General features: G+C 37.7%; 3 protein-coding genes across 4 annotated transcripts; all 3 read right to left on the bottom strand.

Moving 5' to 3' along the window:
• Positions 1 to 4,770: 4,770 nt before the first annotated feature.
• On the bottom strand, positions 4,771 to 6,468 carry LOC139190086 (plant cysteine oxidase 2-like). Its single transcript, XM_070809819.1, has 4 exons — positions 6,331 to 6,468; positions 6,006 to 6,162; positions 5,695 to 5,898; positions 4,771 to 5,087 (listed from the first exon to the last, which is right to left on the bottom strand). Exons 1-4 carry the CDS (start codon positions 6,445 to 6,447, stop codon positions 4,957 to 4,959), a joined length of 609 nt encoding a protein of 202 aa, XP_070665920.1. The 5' UTR covers positions 6,448 to 6,468; the 3' UTR covers positions 4,771 to 4,956.
• A 3,993-nt stretch (positions 6,469 to 10,461) lies between these two features.
• On the bottom strand, positions 10,462 to 13,242 carry LOC103449336 (plant cysteine oxidase 2-like). Its single transcript, XM_008388640.4, has 5 exons — positions 12,551 to 13,242; positions 12,005 to 12,126; positions 11,631 to 11,787; positions 11,328 to 11,531; positions 10,462 to 10,783 (listed from the first exon to the last, which is right to left on the bottom strand). Exons 1-5 carry the CDS (start codon positions 12,828 to 12,830, stop codon positions 10,653 to 10,655), a joined length of 894 nt encoding a protein of 297 aa, XP_008386862.1. The 5' UTR covers positions 12,831 to 13,242; the 3' UTR covers positions 10,462 to 10,652.
• A 1,368-nt stretch (positions 13,243 to 14,610) lies between these two features.
• On the bottom strand, positions 14,611 to 21,585 carry LOC103449428 (protein RRP6-like 2). 2 transcript variants are annotated; one of them, XM_029090270.2, is made up of 15 exons: positions 20,704 to 21,566; positions 20,377 to 20,532; positions 19,516 to 19,674; positions 19,357 to 19,440; positions 19,080 to 19,159; positions 18,908 to 18,958; positions 18,357 to 18,465; positions 17,748 to 17,830; positions 17,148 to 17,193; positions 16,729 to 16,816; positions 16,455 to 16,621; positions 15,901 to 16,182; positions 15,703 to 15,804; positions 15,052 to 15,367; positions 14,611 to 14,956 (listed from the first exon to the last, which is right to left on the bottom strand). In XM_029090270.2, exons 1-15 carry the CDS (start codon positions 21,400 to 21,402, stop codon positions 14,937 to 14,939), a joined length of 2,442 nt encoding a protein of 813 aa, XP_028946103.2. In that variant the 5' UTR covers positions 21,403 to 21,566; the 3' UTR covers positions 14,611 to 14,936. The 2 variants fall into 2 exon arrangements, with proteins under 2 accessions (XP_028946103.2, XP_008386969.3); XM_008388747.4 differs by having other exon boundaries at positions 14,611 to 15,367; positions 20,704 to 21,585.
• Between the last annotated feature and the right edge of the window lie 2,818 nt (positions 21,586 to 24,403).

Below are 24,403 nucleotides of genomic sequence, written 5' to 3'. Positions count from 1 at the left end.
ACCAGTCGGTTCCGTTATCTTAAATCCAAGCTTCCCCTTGGTTCCATGGTTGATCCCACGCTCAGCTTGCGGGGGTGTATTAAGGCAGATACTGAAAGAGATCAGCAAGCTGTTAGTTAGCTAAAATTGTTACACTTTAGTTGTGGTTTTTCTGTAATTAGTTGTAGGAGCTAAGGGTATTAAGAGTATTAATGCATCAGGTTTCTACCTATATATACTCAATTGTACTGTGTAATTATTCCAGGAATGTGAATAATTTTTTACAGAGATACTTTCTGTTTCTTTATTTTTGCTAGCTTCATACCTCAAACCAAGACCAGAGAGCATACATGATTGGGAATTCTACAATAATTTCATTGGACCACTTGTTGTGGTTATCTAATAATTTATTAATTTCTCATGAATTTCAGAAGTTCAAACCCATAATCATTGAGAATTCATTGTACACTCCAAGATTTTTAATTTTCAATGGACATTGTTCTTTCATAGGACAAATGAAGATAGATTTGGCGGGTGATTAGATATGATATGCTTTGTAAAAGGTATAGGCCCCCTGGAACAGGAGATCCACCTAGGTCATGTTCCCTTTTCACTTGATTAGGACTCGACTCTAGTGCTATTTCAGTCCAGAAGTTTTTATATTCGGCCGGCCGAACGAACACACCCATCCGACCAACACACATAAAACTCCACCTATCTCACCTCCAGCATTCTCAGGTCCAACCCCCTAATTCGTGTCTTGAAGCCGTATGGGTTGGTGGGTTAGTTGGGATAGGTTGTGAACAATTAGAATGGACTTTAGGCCAATCCCTTATTTGTTGTGTAAAAATATGAGATAAACATAACTAAGCATGATGGATTATGAATCCACACAATAAAGTAGTTACCAACCTATTCTTATATATGGATTACAAATTATGTCTTAAATGTCTCTGTCATTCCAATCTTATCCCTAAGGCCCAATCTCATACAGCCACCAAACGGTCCCTATATGTCTCACCTCCTGCATTCTCATATCCAACCCACCCCTAATTTGTGTCTTGAAGCCTTGAAGCCATATATGTCTACCCAGACACGAGATTCTCTCTCTCAACATTCTACAATTCATTAGCCATGAAAACTCAACTTGGATCTCATTTAACTCCCTAAAACACAAATTTTGTCACTTTATTCCACGAACTAAAACTCAAGTTGCGTCTCACTTTGCCTCTATCGTCAAAAGTCGTTAAAAATCCATCAAACTTGTTATGTGGCACAAATAAAATCCATTGTTGCTGAGATGGGTGTCATATGATTGAAAAATTAATAAAAAAAAAAATTAAGTTGAAGTTTTCTTATCCAAATAAGAAAATAACTCTTAACAAATTTTTTAGGAGTTTTGCCATGTAATAGTTTTAACAAATTTATTCAACGGACTTTAACAGTATAAAGGCAAAGTAAAACATGACACAAGTTGAGTTTCAAAAAGTTATATGACAAAATTTGAATTCCAAGAAGTTAGTCAAATTCATAAACCATGAGCGCGAAGGTTAACCAAATCCACCCAACTTTTTTTCTCAAAGCATGTAAAGTATGGTACATATGAAAAAACAAAATAACGAAAGGAAGCTTTACAACCATCTTATCTTAATTCAAACACTGTACCAAAGAAAAAAAGAGAGATTTCCGTTTAGAGCAGAGCGTGGAGAAGAATATATACTCGAAGGGCATACATCGGGAGTGCTACGAACTCGTCTCACTAACTTGTGGACCCAAGTACTCAATCATATCCATTTCTGCGTTCTCAGGCATTTCAATCTCTTCCAACCATCCATAACAATCGCGTTTCTCTTCAGTTACTGCTGCTCCTCCATCTGCATCGAAACATTGGCAAGCGAATAAGATACAGCTTATAAACTCAAACATGCATCAAATTCCAGTAATCAAAGTTTTAAGTATGTCAAGCTCTGCACTTGCTTCACAAGTTTAACATAAGGCTGCGAACTACGTTTCAAAGAATTTGAGAATTTGGTATATCTATTGATGCATTTTTTCTGCGTTCAACGAATTGAGAAATTAGGAGTTCAAATTTCTTCAGTGGTTAGATAGAATGACTGAGGACCCTGCCTAAGCAGCAAATGGTCAGGACCGTCAGGTTAAATATTCAGCATGTACTTGTACATTTGAGGACTCGTACATAACTACTACACATAAAAGATGAGAGTTTCCTTGTAAACCTATCACAGTCACACATTATTATCCATTTTTTGTTTATACAAATAATATTCAATGAGGGAGAGTCGAACTCAATACCTATGTAGAAGGATTAATGTTTGGGAAATTTTATTTAAACCCATATAACCTATTTCTACACCAAATTGACTCTTTGCACCCATTTGATTTTTAACTAAACTATTAATATCTCTTTAAACCCAAATTTAATACCTAATATACCTCATAAACCCAATTCAATATGTGGATTTATTTTTACACCCCATTTGATTTTTAAAGCTAAATGTGATGTGTTTAGACCTAAGTTCTTTGCATGGTTTTCCATAATAAAACGGGTTGTAACGAAACAATCAATGTCTGGTAACTTACGGGCTGTTCTGGTACTAGGGTTCACGTAGCACCTGTAGTAGTCACGAGGTGGAGGCCAGTCAAGTAATAGGCAAATGAGGCCATTGGAAGAACCCACAAGGCAAATGAGGCCACTCTACGGCTGCTTTCTATTGCTGATGATGTGGCTGCATCGGCGGAGGCGCCGCCAACATTCTTTTTTAGTGATTTGTAGTCAGTGAGTCGGGGAAATCGAAAAGGGATTGGTGGCTAGTCATGGGGAAGTGGATATGGGCGTTTAAAGAGAATCAGGACATTCTTGTTGTTGTCGTTGGTATGTGTTCGTTGCTTGGCGACGAACTGGGAAGTGGAGATTAAGTCGCGCCATGACTTGCATACACAACGGAATCGGAGGAGAGATATGACTGGTAACCATGAAAGTATCTATAAGAGCTATTAGGGTTTTAGTCAGAATGAACGTAGAATAAACAAAGAGTGATCGTAGGGTTTAATTATAGTGTTTGGGTTTATTGATAAATTTGAGTTTTATTATTAATTTCATTTTGTACTTAATAGTAATTATGCAATAGGATAAAATAGACAATTAACATTTAAAATTTAAGTTGGATGTAAAAAGAGGTTAAATGAGTTTAAATAAAATTTCCCTTAATGTTTTTAACTAACTTAAGTTTCTTACCTTCTTTATCTTGTGTGTAAATTGGCCAAAATGATCATTTTTTTTAATTTCAATTATTGAATTGATCATTTTTCACTAGTTGATCACAATAACGTCAAATTTTTTTTATCATTATAACAACTTTATCTTTTGTAAAAATTGGCTGAAATGATTATTTTTCAAATTTCAATTGTTAAATTGATCAGTTTTCAATAGTTGACCATAATATCGTCAAATCTTTAATTGTTATATCATCAATGTTTAATTAATATCTTATAATTGAATCTTATAATTTGTTTATTTTTTGCCGTAGCATGAGGTATCCCAGACCCTGAATAGTAGACTTAAATCCTAGTGAGGCCTGGTAAGGCTAAAGGCATTTCAGCTCACTCCTGATCACAGTCAAATGACACATGTCCTCTTAAAGCTTTCAGCTAGGAAACCACTCGTATTTTTGCTAGCTTCCTACCTTAAAACAAGATCAGAGAGCATACTTGACTGGGAATTCTACCGTAATTTCATTGGACCACTTGTTGTGGTTATCCAATAATTTATTAATTTCTGACACATGTCCTCTTAAAGCTTTCAGCTAGGAAACCACTCGTATTTTTGCTAGCTTCGTACCTCAAAACAAGATCAAAGAGCATACCTGACTGGGAATTCTACCCTAATTTCATGGGACCACTTGTTGTGGTTATCCAATAATTTATTAATTTCTCATGAATTTCAGAAGTTCAAACCCATAATCATTGAGAATTCATTATACACTCCAAGATTTTTAATTTTCAATGGACATTGTTCTTCCATAGGACAAATGAAGATAGATTTGGCGGGTGATTAGATATGATATGCTTTGTTAAAGGTATAGGCCCCCTGGAACAGGAGATCCACCTAGGTCATGTTCCCTTTTCACTTGATTAGGACTCGACTCTAGTGCTATTTCAGTCCAGAAGTTTTTATATTCGGCCGGCCGGACGAACACACCCATCCGACCAACACACATAAAACTCCACCTATCTCACCTCCAGCATTCTCAGGTCCAACCCCCTAATTTGTGTCTTGAAGCCATATATGTCTACCTAGACGCAAGATTCTCTCTCTCTCTCTCTCTCAACATTCTACAATTCATTAACCATGAAAACTCAACTCGGATCTCATTTAACTCCCTAAAACACAAATTTTGTCATTTTATTCCATGAATTGAAACTCAGCTCGCGTCTCACTTTGCCTCTATCGTCAAAAGTCGTTAAAAATCCATCAAAATTGTTATGTGGCACAAATAAAACTCATTGTTGATGAGATGGGTGTCATATGATTGAAAAATTAATAAATAAAAAAAATTTAAGTTGAAGTTTTCTTATCCAAATAAGAAAATAACTCTTAACAAATTTTTTAGGAGTTTTGCCATGTAATAGTTTTAACAAATTTATTCAACGGACTTTAACTGTATAAAGGCAAGGTGAAACATGACACGAGTTGAGTTTCAAAAAGTTAAATGACAAAATTTGAATTCCAATAAGTCAGTCAAATTCATAAACCATGAGCGCAAAGGTTAATTAACCAAATCCACCCAACTTTTTTTCTCAAAACATGTAAAGTATGGTACATATGAAAGAACAAAATAACGTAAGGAAGATCTACAACCATCTTATCTTAATTCAAACACTGTACCAAATAAAAAAGAGAGATTTCCGTTTAGAGCAGAGCGTGGTTATATACTCGAAGGGCATACATCGGGAGTGCTACGAACTCGTCTCACTAACTTGTGGACCCAAGTACTCAATTATATCCATTTCTGCGTTCTCAGGCATTTTAATCTCTTCCAACCATCCATAACAATCGTGTTTCTCTTCAGTTACTGCTGCTCCTCCATCTACATCGAAACATTGGCAAGCGAATAAGATATAGCTTATAAACTCAAACATGCATCAAATTCCAGTAATCAAAGTTTTAAGTATATTAAGCTCTGCACTTGCTTCACAAGTTTTAACATATGGCTGCGAACTAAGTTTCAAAGAATTTGAGAATTTTGCAATTGATGCAATTTTTCTGCGTTAAACCAATTGAGAAATCAGGAGTTCAAATTTCTTCAGTGGTTAGATAGAATACTGAGGACCCTACCTAAGCAGCAAAAGTTGAGGACCGTACACTACTACTACACATAAACTGGCGTAGTGGTTCTTGAGAATATAAAACACAGCCGCGTCACCAAAAGATATTTGATCTCGTAGATTAAAATTCTCTTCTGTATCGCCAAATGGCTCACAAATTGCATCGTGCACATCTCTTTCCTACGTTCTCTCACATTGATTGTGTACTTTACATGAATGTAAGTCCGAGAACACTAACTTGAAAAATTATAATACGCATCACACCATAATTTGGTGGTTGTCACAATAGGTCAAAGCCAATAAACTCATATATTTGGCAATTTGTCAAAGAAGCAAGTGATGAAGGCCACAGAGCAAGAGGTCACTTACTTGAAGATGCAGCATAGGGATGATCTTTGTCATATGAGCAATCCCGGCCATCTTCTTTAGAATACGGAGGTCCAATCACATCGAGCACTGCACATGGTGTTATGGCCGTGAATGCATGGATGTTGCCACCTTTTGTTGGATATAGTACTGATGCATTGCAAGGGGCTGTGAAGACACTATCAGCTTTCAACTCGGCCAGTCTCACTGCAAAATCATCCTAATAGTATTAGATACCGGTTAAGACACGGTCCCAGATAGTTTTTATTTTTTGTTTTAACTTTTAACTTTACAGGAGGGTGATGTTGACTCACATTGTGGGGCTGGCGTGGAGCCATCTGAATTAACGGGATCAACCCAATCGTATGATTTAATATGCATCTTGCCTAGTAGAAGCTTGCTGAAAACAGTCATAAATGGATGGTTATGGAGTGGGATAACGCCATTTGCCGGAATAAAAAAGCAGCACAACTGCACATGGAAATAAACAGGAGAACCAATCAACAATCGACCTAGTAAATGGTTTTTGTAAAAGAAAACTTTGCAAATCACCCTATATGGTGATCTTATAGTCGGTTCTGCGGAAAGCGACCGAAGTAAATACTGGGCAAACTAGGTAGAAGGAAGTACTAGACTTACCGAAAATTTATTGCACTCATATATGGTTGTATACGTGACCCTAGGAGTCCCCTTCACAACAGTTTTAGGCTTGAAGAACTGCAGATTCCTACTCAGCCCAATGTCTTCTGGTCTCATATCAACTTTAGGCTTAAAGCATTTTCCAATTTCGTGTTTGTTGGGACACAACTGTAGCCTTTAGGGTTTGAAAGACCCACTTACTTTAAGTGGAAGAATCATTCAACATGGAAATGAGAGCCTTCTAAAGTCAACGATGAAGAGTTGAACTCAAGACCTCTGTATAAGAATTAATGTTTTTAACTACTTAAGTTTCTTACCATCTTTACCTTATGTGTAAGAGGAAATGGGAGGAATGGTCCCTTAACTATTCTATAATTGTAGCTTTAGTCCTGTTTGGACCCAAAAATATTAGTTTGGGCCGAGTTTAGATTTGCTCTCGGCCCAGAGGCCGTGCTTAGGAGTCGTTGGGGGGCATCCGGCTTGTGGGCCACATAGCCAAGGCCGACCGTGTTCTATTAGGAATCCATGAGTGGTTGAATCCTGATACGAGAAGGAGTTTTGACAGGATAAGAATGTAGAAGTTTGGGATTGAATGCGGTTTGATAGGGGGGTTGAGTTCAAAGTCCTAGTAGGAGTAGGAATGGCCGAGATAAGGTTAGATCAGGGGAAGGAGTTCTAGTCCAAGTATGGTTGTGATTCGAGCGGAAGCAGGTTGACTACTATAAATAGAGGGAGGAGGACATCATTAGGCTCTCTCCAATTCAACACACAAACTGCTCTGCACAAACCCTCGCTTTCGCAAAACCTCTCAACAACATTGAGATTTTTATTTTCTTCTTTTGCCGACACATCTTCAGTTTGGATAAATAGCACTGTTGCCGTAGAATTAGCCAACCGCAGAGCACCTTCAGTTTGGATAAGCAGCACTGCGTCGAGGCCGACTGGTTATCTATCCAAGTCTCGGTCAAGAAGGATTTTTGAGTCCTTATTGGCAGAGGTCATCTCATTAGTATTCTTTGCAAAATGAGGTGTTACGAATTACTGGGCTCGGCATTTTGAACGCCGAGTTGTTTATGATTGGTTATTCACAAGTAGGTTTTAGAGTTCGGCATTCTGACAGCCGAACCACTTTCACAATCAAGACGTACATTTGTTTTGAGTATCTGTGTCCATATACTCTGGTGTCGATTCGGCGTGCTTATACTCTTACGAATATAATCACCGTGACTGAATCTGGTGCCGACAATTTGTGAACTTCACAGAACTAGTAACTTTGTCTTCAAGCTCTAGAACCCGAGGGTCGAGAGTGTTCCTTCCTCGGCCGCAGTTACAGGATTCAGAAGTCAGCAGCGCACCCAACGCAACATCAACAAATTTTACTCCTCGGGCGACGAGTTGGCACGCCCTGCATACAACCGAAGGACATAGTTAGCTCATTAGTTACTCGGCATCCGCACCACGTATGCCTGATAGTTTTTAAGGTCAACAAGTCCCTAAACTAAAAAATCATTATATTTGGTCCTTGAACTTGATAAGATGTGGAGCGTTAGTCCGTCATTACCAATTCCATTAAGTTTTAGTTAAAAGTGTTTACATGTTAGTTTCACCTATATATAATAGAAAAGATGAAAATTACAACAAAAATTGCAGGCCTACCTCATCCACCAACACTCGCAGCCCACCCTTCAACTTCAATCTTTGATACACTCCCCACCAACCTCCCACTTCCAACCCCCAATCGTTAATCCCCACTCCCCAACCAACCCCAACCTGTATCCCACAAAGCACAGCCTTGACCAAATCTCGAACCTGCATCCCACAAAACTCTTGAATCTTACCTATCGAGACAGCATGGATGGATGTCATTGTGAATTCATTTACAAAGGGAGATGTGTTCGAAATGGATTAGAAACTTTCTTTTGTTTTGGTTGTTTGGAGAGTGCTACAATGTTGTGGCTGGGGTTTGGCGGAGGCGGGGCAGAAGAAAAGACGGGAGAGAGAGAGAGACAGAGATAACTTTTATATTTTTATTTTTTTTCTTTCTCTATGTTTGTATTTATTTTTATTTTGAATTTTTAAGCCACGTGGAATTTAATTAACAAAAATATGGAGCCCACAAAGACCACGTCATCAAACTAATGGAAAATCTCACAGTGTTAGTATGGAGGGACCAATACTCTACATTTTGTTAAGTTCAAGGACCAAATCTAATGAATTTTAAGTTTAAGGACCATAACTACATTCTGATCATAGTTCAGGGACCATTCCTCCAATTTCCTCTGTGTAAATTGGCCATCATTTTTTTTTAAATTTCAGTTGCTGAAATGATCATTTTGCACTAGTTGATCACAATATCATCAAAATTCTTATCGTTATAACATTTTTATTTTTTTGTGAAAATTGGCTGAAATGATCATTTTTCAAATTTCAATTGTTGAATTGATCAGTTTTCAATAGTTGATCACAATATCGTCAAATCTTTGATCGTTATATCATCAATGTTTAATTAATATCTTATATTTGAATCTGATAATTGGTTTATTTTTTGTCATAGCATGAGGTATCCCATACCCTAAATTGTAGACTTGAGGCCTGATAATTGGTTTATTTTTTGCCACTTAGTACTACGGTCTAGTGGTATTCCTCTTCACTTGTAAGTGAGAGGTCTTAGGTTCGATTCTCGCCAAAGATGAGTTTGAACCATATGATTGCTAGCCCATTGTGAGGCTAATCTCATCCCCTTCCCCTTAGTGTAGATAATATCATTTGTTAAAAAAAAAATTCCTAGTGAGGCTTGAAAAGGCTAAAGGCATTTCAACCCACCCCTGGTCACAGTCAAATGGCACATGTCCTCCCAAAGCTTTCAGCTAGGAAATCACTCGTATTTTTGCTAGCTTTGTAACTCAAACCAAGACCAAAGAGCATACCTGACTAGAAATTCTACTGCATTTTCACTGGATCACTTGTCGTGGTTATCCAATAATTTATTAGTTTCTCATGAATTTCAGAAGTTCAAACCCATAATCATTGAGAATTCATTATACACTCCAAGATTTTTATTTTTCAATGGACATTGTTCTTTCATAGGACATATGAAGATAGACTTGGCGGGTGATTAGATATGATATGCTTTATTAAAGGTACAGGCCCCCTGGAACAGGAGATCCACTTAGGTCATGTCCCCCTTTTCACTTGATCTAGGACTCCACTCTAGTGCTATTTCAGTCCAGAAATTTATATTCGGCCGGCCGGACGAACATACCCATCCGACCAACACACATAAAACTCCACCTATCTCACCTCCTGCATTCTCAGGTCCAACCCACCCCTAATTTGTGTCTTGAAGCCGTATGGGCCTGGTTGGTTGACTAGTTGAGATAGGTTGTGAACAATTAGAATAAACTTTAGTCTAATCTCTTATTTGTTGTGTAAAAATATAAGATGGACATAACTAGAAATGATAGATTACGTATCCACAATAGAGTAGTTATCTAATCTATCCTTATGCATGGATTACAAATTATGTCTTACATGTCTCTGCCAATTGACTCTTATCCCTAAGACTCAATCTCATACAGCCCACCAAGTAGGCCCTATATGTCTAACCTCCTTCATTCTCAGATCCAATCCACCCCTAATTTGTGTCTTGAAGCCTTGAAGCGGTTTATGTTTGCCCAGACGTGAGATTCTCTCTCTCAACAGTCTACAATTTATTGGCCACTAAAACTCAACTCATATCTCAATTAACTCCCTAAAACACAAATTTTGTCATTTTATTTCCTAAATTGAAACTCAACTCGTATCTCACTTTACCTTTACCGTCAAAATTCGTTAACAAATCTATCAAAATTGTTATGTGGCACAAATAAAACCCCTTGTCGTTGAGATATGATTGGAAAATTAATAAACAAAAACAAATTTAAGTCGAAGTTTTCTTATCCAAATAAGAAAATAACTCTTAACAATTTTTTTAGGATTTTTGCCATGTAATCGCTTTAACAAATTTATTCAATGGACTTTAACAATATAAAGGCAAAGTGAAACACGACACGAGTTGAGTTTCAAAAAATTATGAGTACAAAATTTGAATTCCAAGAGGTTAGTCAAATTCATAAACCATGAGCGCAAATGTTAACCAAATCCACCCAACTTTTTTTCTCAAAACATGTAAAGTATGGTACATATGAAAGAACAAAATAACGAAAGGAAGCTCAACAACCATCTTATCTTAATTCAAACACTGTACCAAAGAAAAAAGAGAGATTTCCGTTTGGAGCAGAGCGTGGAGAAGAATATATATTCGAGGACATACATCGGGAGTGCTACGAACTCGTCTCACTAACTTGTGGACCCAAGTACTCAATTATATCCATTTCTGCGTTCTCAGGCATTTCAATCTCTTCCAACCATCCATAACAATCGCGTTTCTCTTCAGTTACTGCTGCTCCTCCATCTGCATCGAAACATTGGCAAGCGAATAAGATATAGCTTATAAACTCAAAAATGCATCAAATTCCAGTAATCAAAGTTTTACGTATATTAAGCTCTGCACTTGCTTCACAAGTTAACATATGGCTGCGAACTAAGTTTCAAAGAATTTGAGAATTTTCTATTGATGCAATATTTCTGCGTTAAACCAATTGAGAAATCAGGAGTTCAAATTTCTTCAGTGGTTAGATAGAATACCGGCGTAGTGGTTCTTGAGAATATAAAACGCAGCCGCGTCACCTAAAAGATGTTTCATCTCGTAGATTAAAATTCTCTTTTGTATCGCCAAATGGCTCACAAATTGCATCGTGCACATCTCTTTCCTACGTTCTCTCACATTGATTGTGTACTTTACATGAATGTAAGTCCGAGAACACTAATTTGAAAAATTATAATACGCATCACACCATAATTTGGTGGTTGTCACAATAGGTCAAAGCCAAACTCATATATTTGGCAATTTGTCAAAGAAGCAAGTGATGAAGGCCACAGAGCAAGAGGTCACTTACTTGAATATGCAGCATAGGGATGATCTTTGTAATAGGAGCAATCCCGGCCATCTTCTTTAGAATACGGAGGCCCAATCACATCGAGCACTGCACATGGTGTTATGGCTGTGAAGGCATGGATGTTGCCACCTTTTGTTGGATAGAGTACCGATGCATTGCAAGGGGCTGTGAAGACGCTATCAGCTTTCAACTCGGCCAGTCTCACTGCAAAATCATCCTAATAGTATTAGATACCGGTTAAGACATGGTCCCAGAAGTTTTTATTTTTTGTTTTAATTTTACAGGAGAGTGATATTGACTTACATTGAGAGGCTGGCGTGGAGCCATCTGAATTAACGGGATCAACCCAATCGTATGATTTAATATGCATCTTGCCTAGTAGAAGCTTGCTGAAAACAGTCATATCTGGATGGTTATGGAGTGGGATAACGCCATTTGCCGGAATAAAAAAGCAGCACAACTGCACATGGAAATAAACAGGAGAACCAATCAACAATCGACCGAATAAATGGTTTTTGAAAAAGAAACTTTGCAAATCACCCATAATGTTTATATGCTATTAATTTAACTAGTAAAGAACCCTATATGGTGATCTTAAAGGAACTAATAGTCGGTTCTGCAGAAAGCGACCGAAGTAAATACTGGGCAAACTAGGTAGAAGGAAGTACTAGACTTACCGAAAATTTATTGCACTCGTATATGGTCGTATACGTGACCCTAGGAGTCCCTTTCACAACAGCCTTAGGCTTGAAGAACTGCAGATTCCTACTCAGCCCAATGTCTTCTGGTGTCATATCATCTACAGTACCACAATAAAATTGGCTTGTCAAGAAGATGGAGGGCGTCCACATTAAACATGCAGTAATGCAATCAACTTGGACAATGTTTCCTTCAACCATGAAATGGATCGATACTTTATTTGGACGGCATATCATTTTCATTCATAAAACTATCCGTACCAATAGGGTTCCTAAACCTACATATTTAGAAAGCACCTGAAATTTGTAATTTTTCCTAAAACTGAACGAGGTTTATATTCCTAATTATAGCAACGCTATCGAATTCTTTTCGATCTTGGCAAATTTGGATTTTTTTTTCCCAAGACAGAACGACGCGAATCTATGTCATGGCACAGATGCACGCACATACATTGATCAAAAAGGCGACAGGAAATCGAAGAGACAAAAGTAAAGTATGAAACTTGGTAAATCCGAAAAACGTACCGAGAATGCGACACAGCTTGTGCACATGATGAGGCAAAGGAACGGTTCCATGGCCTTTGAAAACATGTCTGCACGCATCAAACAGCTGTTGCAGCGGGGTTGGAACAGTCGGCGGCGGCGCCAACGAAAGAGGATGCTGAATCTTCCGGCTCCATTTTCTCTTCCTTATACCCTGTTTCACTTGATACCTAACCTTGCTGCTGCTGCTAGCGTGCCCAACACGCGAAACAACCCTCTGATGTCTTCCCTGCTCCACCACCCTCGCAGTCTCCATAGTCATAGGTGTAATATATATATATATATATATATATGTGTGTGTGTGTGTGTGTGTAACTATATATTCACTTCAGATGCGGCAGAAGACTTTCTCCTTCAAAACCCAGAACTCAACATCCAAATTAAGAAACAAAGAAGCCAGAGAAACAACTGATTCTCAAAGCAAAGAGAAGTGGGGCGATGATGATATTATTTAACAGTGGGAGAGAGGGGAAGATCAAGGATTAATATAAGGATTGAGCCATCGAGAGAGAGGAGGAGAGAGAAACCAAAACCAGGGGCTGCATGGGTGGAATTGTGGTGCGGAAGAGGAAATAAGCGTGTAGATTGTGGGAAAAAACTAAGGAAATATTAAGAACAAGGTTCTGCAGTTCCGCCATTAGTACCCATAGATTTGAATTGAAACTGGCGGTGGTGTCGCTCCCCAACCCCCACCCGCGGTTTTAGGCTTAGCTGGTCACACCAAAATGTAAAATGACCAAATAGCCCATACTCAAATGGCAAATACCGTTGGCTTTGACATTGTAATTGGTAATTTGGCTGCGAGAAAATCAACCACGTTTTACTCTCTCAGGAGTCAATTGTATTATTCTTACTGTGGCTTAGATTTTTGTTTTAAACGGTTCGCCGTGCTTTTAGTTAAAGCACTTTTGACAGATAGTGTCAACAGTGTTTCTTCTTTTATTTTTTTTCGAAAACAACGTAAATTTCACTGAACGAGGGAAGATTCAATACACACGTTACAAAAGAGAGTTCAATAAAAATTAGAGAGAGACAAAAATATTTGTTTTTATTTTTAACAAACGATATTATTTATATAAAGAGGAATGGATGAATTTAGCCTCACAATAAATTAGTAATAATGCGATTCAAATTTCACATTAGAGGAGAACCAAACATAAGATATTTCATTTATAATTGCATAGAGATTCCACTAAATTATAAAAAGAGGAATCTAATCCTTATCCTGCAAAGACATGACACAGTTGTTGTTGTTGCCGCCACCACTGCCACCTCACCAGCAGCAGGGTAGCTGCCCTAAGAAAATCAACTTTCGTGCTGAATTCGACGAAAGCATTTCATTCCTTAGCCACGTCATCTTCCACATGCGCACTCACCATTGCGTGACTGAAAGTGAGGCTTTGGTTCTTCCACTTGGTTATAAACATGGGAGGCAACGGCGTGGATGTGAGTATCAGTCTGTCACGGCGTTCCTAGGACAAGTCCGCCTTGTTGGGGTTTACAACAAGGATGGTGAAGCGGAGACACGACCACCGAATCAAGCCGGAACACGGGCGTCTGGGCGTTGAGCCACAATTCCGGCAACATCTCTCACTTCAAGGAGTCACCGACTAGCAGTAACAGGATGGTGGATATGGACACACATTTACGATTATTATACGACTATGCTGGTCTGGTGAGATTGACATTTTTTTTTTTTTTGAAAAGACGATAGCTTAATGGTTAGGTTAGATGTTAGATTAGAGAGCCGACAGAGTTCAAACTCACGCCAAGATACAATGGCATAATTCCTTTCCATCCATAGTATGGTATCTCGGTTGTACCAAGACTTATTAATAGCTTTCTACTTGACTTCTGCTTACTTCCCATCTTTTTGCGATGACCAATCTACTTGACTTCTGCTTACTTCCCATCTTTTTCCGATGACCAAGAAGCTTTCGAGCCTGTTTCGTTTACTTTTCGAGTATTTTCTACTTCAATTATAGTTATGAACCCATTCCCAGATGACGGCGGAAAACAATCTTAACATGTACGTACATTGGTTAAAGAAAACACTTCTAATTTCATTCTCCTTCTTAACTTCCAATTTCGTTGCATTTCTTTTGACAACTTGAAAAGTTTTGTCATTTCTACAATGATACAGAACAAATCTAGGCCGGAAACTTAACGAAATGTCGCACTTCTATTTCCAGTCGCCGGAAAAGCTTGGCGTCGTCTACCCTGTCCTAGTTCTTTTGACCCATCATCGTTTGAAACTCGACCGGCTAAAGCTTTTTTCTTTCCCGCTGAATTTAAGCTCTTTACACCTTCCGCAGCTCCAGCTTCCCTGATCGGTTTAGCTCCAAATATGACCTGACCCTTTGCTGCCTCATAGTCGAAAGGCTTCACCTGCAAACCACCAGATTCCAGGGACTTCTCAACTTCTCTTGTCTTCCTGTTTTGGTTAAGCGACTCAAAGCAATTTTGGAAGCTTGAGGACAAACCAGAGAGAGACACAGGTTCGTCTTCCCTATCCCCTTCCAAAGCTGATGGTACTGAATCATTTTCCTCGGGCTCATTTCTGGTTTCTGAGGAACCATCTACTGGCTCACCTCCATCTGAGTCATTTTCCAACGTTATGATGTCATCTAAACCAGACCCAGGGGGTGATGCAGTAAGCGGCCCTTCAGAATGGGGAGTATCAGAACTTTTATCTTGTGCTTCCACGATTGGTTTGGTTTTCTCACTCCCGCCCGAAAATGAGTGGAATGGGAAGTTCACTGAAGATGTAATTTGCTCCAACTTATTACCTTCCTTGTCCTAGAAAGACAATCAAGTAGCACAAGAGTTAATAATGTACAAGTTACTAAAGAAGATTACACGAAAAATGAGTTGTATAAATAAAAAAGAAACCACCACCAATATATGGATTCAATTAGTCAGGGTAAAAAAGGACGGTCATTGATCACTTGAATGCTCTGTGTAGAAGGTGAGCAATCCATATAACAAAACATTTGTTGTTGCAATATTTCTACTTGACTTGTAATGTATAACGGTGCAAGATTTAGGCCTAGCTGCGATTGCAAGTAATACAAGACAAAGATGGCCTATTCCATTTCACGCATATAATTTACAACAGCATTCTTCTTACTAACCTTTTTATCACCGTCAAACTTTCTTTTTGGAACTGAACTCCCCAACAGCGAACTAAAGGCACGGCTAGGCTTCTTTTGCACCTGAACACTAACTCCAGTAACCTACAACAGAAATTCACAACTATTTTAAGACTAGAGCTTTACGAGCAAGAAATAAAACAAGATAAACATCAAAAAAAAAAGCCACTGGATGTAAACCTTTGCTGAATCTAATAAACAGGCAATGCTGCTTGCTTCTCTGTTTTGCCCCGGAACACTGTTTTGCCTAAGATTTACTGAAATGGGGCTGCCTTCAAGAGAGTTTCCTTGTCCATTTCTTACAAGTTCAGAGGCACCAAATGCAATCTCCTTATACTCCATTTTATGCTGCTTAGACGGGGGTGAAACTGCAGATACATCACCATTAGTCGAATTGCTGACAGATTGATCCGGTAACAAGGCTTCAGACCCATCATTGACCAATATTCTCTCTTCAGATGCCTGCAAAAAGGTGTACTGTTAACTATAGATAAAAATGTGAAGAAATAAATAGTCATTGAATTACAGTTAAATATAAATATAAATTTGAAAATGGAGGAGGAGAAAAGGACAGTGATTTTATCATGATAGAATAGTTAAATGTCACCCAATACATGCAAAGTAGTTTTTTGTCCATAACATTCCATAGGTAACACGAATGAAAGCCTAATACAGAAAGGCAAACATGAATGCCCAGTCTTCATGATCACCAAACAATTAAACATAGGGCTTACCATTCTTGCGCGTGCCGCCAGATGTTCAACAGCAGGCTCAAAAGAAGCAGCATTTTGCATAGAATGTCTAATGATACTAACAACTGACCCAAGATTACGCTCAATGTATGGATGCTTTGATTTCACCAACCGCCTTAACTTGCTAGTGGTGACAGGCATCTGTTTAGCTTTTACCGATGAAAAACAAAATTAAAAAAGTCAGATGTCTACTGTATAAAAAGAGAAAATAACTAATATTGAGCTTGAAGAACAAGGAACTCTATAAAAGTATTACCAATTTCAAGAAGAGTTTTATTTGGTAATATATAGCCAGTGCTTTCATCCTCTGCACGGGCAACAACGTCCCTCCACTCACAAAGACCCTGAAACCATTTAACAATGAATCTAGTATAAGTAGTGTATAACCTTTTATATTGTGCAATAATCAACAAAAGACAAAACGTTGAGTTCCTCGTGTAACATAAGTATATATTACATTGCTCAATAAGGAAACAGATTATCAACTTATGACTGTGCCAAAGCACTTAATATTTAACTAGTCCTCTTATGTAAAAACTCATTAATACATAGTTAGAATTAATGAACAATGAGAATCATATTGGAAAAGTAGATAAGATACAAAACAATTCAGATGAAGATTAGCCAACGGTTAAATTTGAACAATGTATAAAAGAAAAAAAGGTGGCATCATACGGAAACAATGGCAAGCTGCTGAGAATTGAAACCAGCACCTTGCAACCTGCATCAAAATAGAAAATAATGTAAATTGAAGTCATTATAATATATAAACCAAGGTAATCATACTTACAGAAAGGAAAAAAGAACTGGACTCCCTCCCCATTATCATATATTCGTATTTCCTCAATTCATAGTATAATCCAACAAGGTCATCTCACCAATTTAATTGAAGGCACAAGATTTTTAAACAATCCCTACCAACTTATAGGAAACTTCTAATGGAGCTTTAACGTGACCAGATCTTTGGTACAGAGTGGTGGTGGGCTTGAACAATGAAATTCAGAAAAGATGTGTGCTCTCTGAGGGGAAAACTAGTCTAACATTTAAAATGTACAAGGCATGTGAAAAACCTCAAAACAATTAAGTGACTTGTAATAATTTTAAAAGACCTTTAAAAGAAATTTTGGTCAACAAAACAAAAGCATGAACTAGGGAAATTGAGGGATTGGGAGGATTGGAGAGGAGTCGTGCCCAAGACCAGAGAGAATTGCCCAAATACCGAAAAAGAAAAGATAAATAAATAAATAACATATGCCTGGCCACAAAGAAGCATACCCGTATATGTGGAGATAAGAATCTTCTGTCAAAAGATCTTTCTCATACAGATGCATGCATATATCATAACTGCGTTTGTAAACCTGTCAGGAAAAAAGATTTGAATAAATTGCCAAATTATAGTTAATGGAAAATAACATATAAGACAAGATAATCGGAAGAACCATTTCCTAAGATGTATAAACAAATTCACCATCAAGACATATTCACTTTATAAAGAATACTTAGTTCACAAAATACTAGAAGGATACCTACACAGTAAAACACCAATTCAAACAATAATCCATCTGCAGATACTATAAACAAAATAATATCGACATACATATTTTTAGAAGTGCTACAAAATTCATCTTGGTAATTTAAAAACAAATAAAACTTAGACATCCTATACGGTTAGCTTCATTCCCAGAACAGAAATGCCAAGAAACATGGATATTGGCCAACCCAAATATGCAAATTCAATAATGTAGAAACAGTCTCATAAAGGCAAAACTAGCAGTTCAGTAGGTAACAATATATAAAAGTGTTAAAAATGTAGATAATGAGAGAGCATAAAAGAAAGAAAGATTCAAAGCAAAGAAAAGCATGTGATCCTCATTCACACTATACCTCTACTAAAGGAGTGTCAGAGCTTTCTGATTCCTTGGGCATTAGACATAACTGTGTTCTCATTAAATCATACATATGCAGCAAATAGTGTGTATCTTCTCTGGCATATCTGTCAAGAAAAGAAAACTTCTTTAGATAACCGTGGAAAATATAAAAATTACTATGAAAGGAATGGACATGAGAATGCAACATTTAAAGTAACTATTAATAAAAACATCCAAAAGGTGAAAATAATAACCAGGAAAGCAAAATTAATTTATGATGCATGAAGACTTCCCTTAATGCATTGTTTATTCCAAGTTTCAATTTGGAAATAATCTTAATCATAAAACTAATTTTCGCATTACTAGAAACTGCCGCACTAGATTAACCTAAAAAATCAAGTATCAAATCACTCTACAACAAATAAAAAAGAAATTTAATGTTGTCTCGATTATAAAATTAGGATTGAACAGTTATTCTGAGACTTATGAGATTATAAAATAATCATGTAACAGAATTACTGTTAGCTTAGTTACCCACTTAAACATATACCCTAATCCATATTTTACCTGACCATCTCCTCAGGCAGAGGGCGTAATCTCCAGTCTGCATTCTGGTATCTGAAGGAGAAACAGTAGTTAAAGTCAAAGAAGCAACAATGAATCTATTGAATATAAAGAGGGAAAATTAATTAAGAGCATTTAGAAGATCAAAGAAATCGATGTAATAGAAAAAACTTACTCTTTGTTAGCAGTAACACCACAAAAGTGCTGTAGAAGATATTCCAAACTATTTCTTTCCAATTTCAACACCCTCGAAGCCTGAGGATTAAAACAAATTGATAGTCTTTGGTTAGCAACACATTATGAAGAAAGAGTATATTTCAAGTAGAAAAGCTAAAATCATTGAACAAAAAGTAAAAATCATGGTACTCTTTTCCAGAAAAGAAACTAAATATTCCCTTGCAAGATAAGAAAATCCATCCGTTCAGTTGCTTCAAAGAATCAAAGTACAGCACCTGGCCCGTATCAAACAAATTGCAGATATAAATGCCAAAATCACGTTGGAGCCAACTGATATCACGATCTGCTCCATGCATCACCTGATGAATTGTAAATTTTATCAGAAAAAAATCACATGCTACCAAGTAAGAAATGCAAACGACCACGCAACAAACCTTTCTCTTGGCAGGGTCCTTGAAAACTTCCCTAAGATATGGCCCAACATGAGTTCTAAGCTTCAGAGTATCTACTATAAAATCTTCGGTTCTAGTTGAAATTTGCATCAAGCAAGTCAATCCTTGAAACGATCGATATTGATTGTGTTCCAAATCAACCTAGACAGCAAAGGATAGAAGTTAAAATACAGGGAAATGAATGCCAAAATGTGAAGTTTAAGTAAAATACTAAAATGAAATAATCATAACATTGAAATGCCAACTTAGCAATTCCATGTGGCTATGAGTGAATAAACCTTTTCAAGAAATCAAATATAGCGTGCACCAAGGGAGCAATATTACAGGTGAAAGGACAAAAGGTTAAAAGAAGCAACTTCGTGATCCACTGGGAAAAAGCCGAGGGAAATACATGCTGACATTTATGTATATTATTAATGAGCAAAATCCATAACAAACAACTATCACACAAAAATATAAGAACTTGAGAGCAGAAGGTTTATACAGATCCACTGCTAATAACAGATGCTAAGGCGAAGTACTCGTGTAGACACCAATTTGACATCAATCAATACCATGTTCAGGTTGTGCAAGTTTATTGTAAGTATATTGTTTGTGAGCCAAGGTATATATTCTATTTATCCTATAAGTTCCTATGAATACAACCATGAATTCTACACTAAATAAAAGGGATGACAGCATCATCAAATCTGCCTAATCATAGTGACTGCAAGTACAACAAAATTCAGCAAAAGCAAATAACTTTAACCATGATGATAATGTATGTAGTTGGAGTTGACCGTGAAATGTAGATAAACTTTCACAAAAGAAAAACGAAGAGGGATCATTGCAGTCAAATTTTACCGCAAATTCATTAACAGCACGGAGCTTAGCTGCTAGCTTTTTCAGATCTTTGACCTCCTCCACAAGCTTGAATGGCGTAGACTTTAATGAAGGCGGTTTTACAGACTCAACATCCCCGATGTTGTTGTCAACAAAATCCAGAACAGAAAGCTTCTCCTTTATTGATTTAAAAAATAAAAAACAATAATTAGAAAAAGACCCTTTGTTTGATGGCACATTCCCAAAATAATTTAAGACATTATCAAAAGTTAAATACTTTTTAAAACCCAACATAAAATCACCCTGAAATTCAATAGATATACAAAAATGATAAAAGTAATGACTTACTAGGGGATGAAGGAACCGCTGACCATCCTCACTTCTCTGCAACCAAACATGCGCAAACGGCTGGTTTTCATTGTTAACCAAAATGTTAAACTCCTCCTGAGACCTCCGAATGCTTGGTATATGAAACGGAACCTTGGGCTTCGTCGCCGCCACAGTTTTCTTGTCCTTGGCAGCCACCTTCACGGCGGTGGAAACCTGACTCGAATCATTGTTCGCACTGGCCGAAGCCAACCCAGTGGGCCCCTTTTTCTTCTTCTTCCCACACACCAACTGAAACCCATCGTCTGTGTCCAATGCCGCACTCGTCGGCCGCTTGGCCTCCTCCGCCTCCTTCCTCACCCTCTTGAACTCGTCCACCGACGAGTCAAACCTCTCCAGCACCTCGTCGTTCACATTAACGAGCCAATCGTACGCGTCGTCCAAGTCTTGGGGGAAAGCCATCGGTTTCCCCCAAAAGGGCGTCGACGAGCCAATCGAGCCGAGCATCGTCTGCGTCTCCTTGGTGATTTTCTCGATCGGGGCTTTGAATTCGTCGAAGTTGCGGTAGAAATAGAAGTCCTTGCTGTTCGGCAAGAATCGCGAGGAGCCGGAGAGCTTGGAAATCGACGAGGAGAGAGGGGCTTTGGTTAGGTTTTCTAGGGCGTCGGACCTCGACTGCAGCGGCGGAGATTGGTTCACTGTCATCGCGTCTTGGCTCATGGTGGTTGTGCAAATGGGGGATTTTATCGGTTAGGGTTTTGGTAGGGTTTCGTTTACAGTTACTTTTGCCTCCCTGGTGATCACTGATCACCAACGTTTCGTTCCTTGGCCGTTGTTTGTTAGATTATACCTATACCGGGATGTCACCTGATATTTGTGCGGATGCACGTGATGACGAAGATTGTGTGAGTAGTTTTTCAGTTTATTTTTTTTTGTTTTTTTGATCAAAAGTTGTTTTTCAGTTTTACCAACATAATTAATGCATGAGATGACCACATTATTGATAACTAGCCTTCACTCGAGTGCAGAAAATGTTTTTTGAATAACAACGTGTTACGTACGATTTATTGTTGTAAATGTATTTATATGCGTGAATTGCTTGAATAATTTTTTATGACAAATAATTTTTTATTACAAAAAAAAAAGTCAAATATTTGAAGTAAATGAATAATATTAGATCATGCTAGAAGAAACCTCATAAATCAATCAAAGCAACTAAATCCACTCCTTAGACCATCTCCAACCCTTGGGCTAAAAGCCAAAATTTTTAGCACATAAGCAACTTTTCTGCTTCAACCCTTCTGGCCTAAATTTTTAGTCCGAGATTATTAAAGGATAAATTTAGGCTAGTTTTTCCTTTTAAATTAACTTTCAAAAAAAATATGTACATTATCGTAAATTAATTTTATGAACATTTTAACCTAAAAATATTTAGATTCCGATAAATATTGAAAAATCACTAAATTGTAAATTATTCTTGAGTTAAATAATTTTTTTAATTATTTTAGCCGTTGGATTTAAATTTGGGCCGTTACATTTTTTTTTACTGTTAGATTTAATTATATTCAATCTCAGCCATTGGATTCAATAAATATATAAATATAAAACTAAAAAAAAATTATTTGAATCTAGGCCGTTAGATTAACCAACGGCCCATTTAATTTGGTCGTTGGATCACAAATATAGCCGTTAGGCTATCCGACACGCGGGGGACAAGCCCACGTGGGTGGGGTGCCGCTGTGATTGTCTCTTGCGCGTTTTGCGCATTGGCAAGTGCAGGATTGGCAAGTGGGTTTCACAACCCACTTTTCAATCACATTAGTGGGGCCCACACTGAATCCTGGGCTAATTCTTGGGGGTATTTGGTTTTTGTTTGGCATTTGGCATTTAGCCCAAACTTTTAGCTTGGGTTGGGTTTGGGAGGGGGGGGAATAAATGGGAACAATTGGCCTTTAGCCCAAGGTTGGGTTTGGTCTTAATCGTTTGTTAAAAAAAAAATATTTGACAACTAATTGAATCACATTATTGTGTGCGTGCAAAATGCTTTTTTTATAATCGGCGATATATGTCTCTTAAGATGCTTTGAACGTGTTTAAAAATAGAGAAAATAATATTTAATAAACAACTAGTTGAATCACATTATTGCTAACCCATTGTTAGGCTAAGCCCACCCCCTTTCCCTTAGACTATTTCCAACCCTGACCTAAAAGCTAAAATTTACCCCCCCCCCAAATCCACTCCAACCCATGACTTAAAATAAACCTAAAACCTAAAACCCAAATGGATGTCAAACTCTGGCCCAATTTTAGGCCACAAAGCAAAATGGGCCCCACCAACTGAGAGCGAAACCAGGGTTGTGTTGCCCACTTCCCAACCTCCACCCGCCAACGCGCCACACGCCCTTGGCAGATTATTGAAAGCAGACAGCCCCATGCGGGGGTGTTCCCTGTTGTCAGAAAGTAAAAGCAGCCCAACGGCTACTTTTGGTGATCCAACGATTGTGTTTAAATGGGCTGTTGGTTAATCCAACGGTCCAGGTTCAAATTATTATTTTTTTGTTTTATATTTATATATTTATTGAATCCAACGGTTTAAATCAAATATAATCAAATCTAATGGTAAAAAAAAAAATCTAACGGTCCAAATTTAAATCCAACGGCTAACATTATTTAACTTAAAATTCAACCAAAAACTCTATAAATACCTATGTATTTGTTCAAATATCCACACAAAACTCACTTTTCTCCTACAATTCTTCCAATTTTTCTTTCTACCATTTCTTCTCATTTCCAAAATTTTCATGATGGCAAATGAGCATGTTAGAGGTTGTAATTGGACATTTGACGAAGATATTGCTTTATGTTTGGCATGGATTTTTGTTAGTGAAGATGGTGCCGTCGGCACCAATCAAAATAGAAAGGATTTGTGGGGTAAAATTGTTGATAAGTTCCATGAAAACTCCAACGCCGGTCAAAGGGAAGTTGGTGGTGTTTATGATCGGTGGAAGATTATCAACAAAGCGTGCACTTTGTGGAAGGGAAGCTTGGAGAAAGCCATGGTTGACATGCCTAGTGGAAGGGGCGTCTCATAAATTGTGAGTTTCTTTGTTGATATTTTTGTTGTCATGTACATAATAGTATTTTGCAACTAATTGTTTTCATGTATTTGTTGCATAGGGTGACAAAGCAATGGCAATTTACAAGACAAGAACTACACCAAAAAATCAAGCTTTTAAGTTGCATCATGCTTGGAACATCCTCAAGGATTGTCCGAGGTGGGGAATCGATGCGAATCAACAATGTGGAAGATTATTTCATAATGAAGCCCCACCCCAAATGATGTCAATGAAGGTGTCGACTAAATGAGCCCAACTTCTTCTTTGCCAAGGCCCTCGGGTAGAGATAAGCAAAAGGAAGCAAAGAGAAAAGGGAAGTCCCAAGATCCGATACGTGAACAATTTGCTAGCGAAATGGCAAGAATGAACGAAAACCAATGTCGTCGGCAAGAAGAATCGGCCCAAATGTTTTTGGCCATGAAGCAAGAAAGGTACAAAACTAATTTGATAATGGAGGACATCGACAAATACACTCCAGAGAGAAAGAGATACTTACGTGGTAAGCAAAAAGAAATTTTACGAAGGAATGCCACAATGAGTATATTTCAGGATGATGATCCATCTCAAGACTATCACCCAAGTCCACCACCAAGTCAAGATGGTGGA

The sequence above is a fragment of the Malus domestica genome, chromosome 12, assembly GCF_042453785.1.
Source record: "Malus domestica chromosome 12, GDT2T_hap1".
NCBI lineage: Eukaryota > Viridiplantae > Streptophyta > Magnoliopsida > Rosales > Rosaceae > Malus > Malus domestica.
Note: the sequence above shows the minus strand (reverse complement) of the source record. Positions and strands in the feature narration are given on the sequence as shown.

Coding starts and splice junctions, on each gene's coding strand:
- LOC103449428 (XM_008388747.4), bottom strand. CDS start 21,402: ATGAGCCAAGACGCGATGACAGTGAACCAATCTCCGCCGCTGCAGTCG. Junction 19,441..19,515: donor AGGACCCTGCCAAGAGAAAG/GTTTGTTGCGTG, acceptor ACAATTCATCAG/GTGATGCATGGAGCAGATCG. Junction 18,466..18,907: donor CTGCCTGAGGAGATGGTCAG/GTAAAATATGGA, acceptor TTTTCTTGACAG/ATATGCCAGAGAAGATACAC.
- LOC139190086 (XM_070809819.1), bottom strand. CDS start 6,447: ATGAGACCAGAAGACATTGGGCTGAGTAGGAATCTGCAGTTCTTCAAG. Junction 6,163..6,330: donor ATGAGTGCAATAAATTTTCG/GTAAGTCTAGTA, acceptor TTCCATGTGCAG/TTGTGCTGCTTTTTTATTCC. Junction 5,899..6,005: donor CTCCACGCCAGCCCCACAAT/GTGAGTCAACAT, acceptor ATGATTTTGCAG/TGAGACTGGCCGAGTTGAAA.
- LOC103449336 (XM_008388640.4), bottom strand. CDS start 12,830: ATGACTATGGAGACTGCGAGGGTGGTGGAGCAGGGAAGACATCAGAGG. Junction 11,788..12,004: donor ACGAGTGCAATAAATTTTCG/GTAAGTCTAGTA, acceptor TTCCATGTGCAG/TTGTGCTGCTTTTTTATTCC. Junction 11,532..11,630: donor CTCCACGCCAGCCTCTCAAT/GTAAGTCAATAT, acceptor ATGATTTTGCAG/TGAGACTGGCCGAGTTGAAA.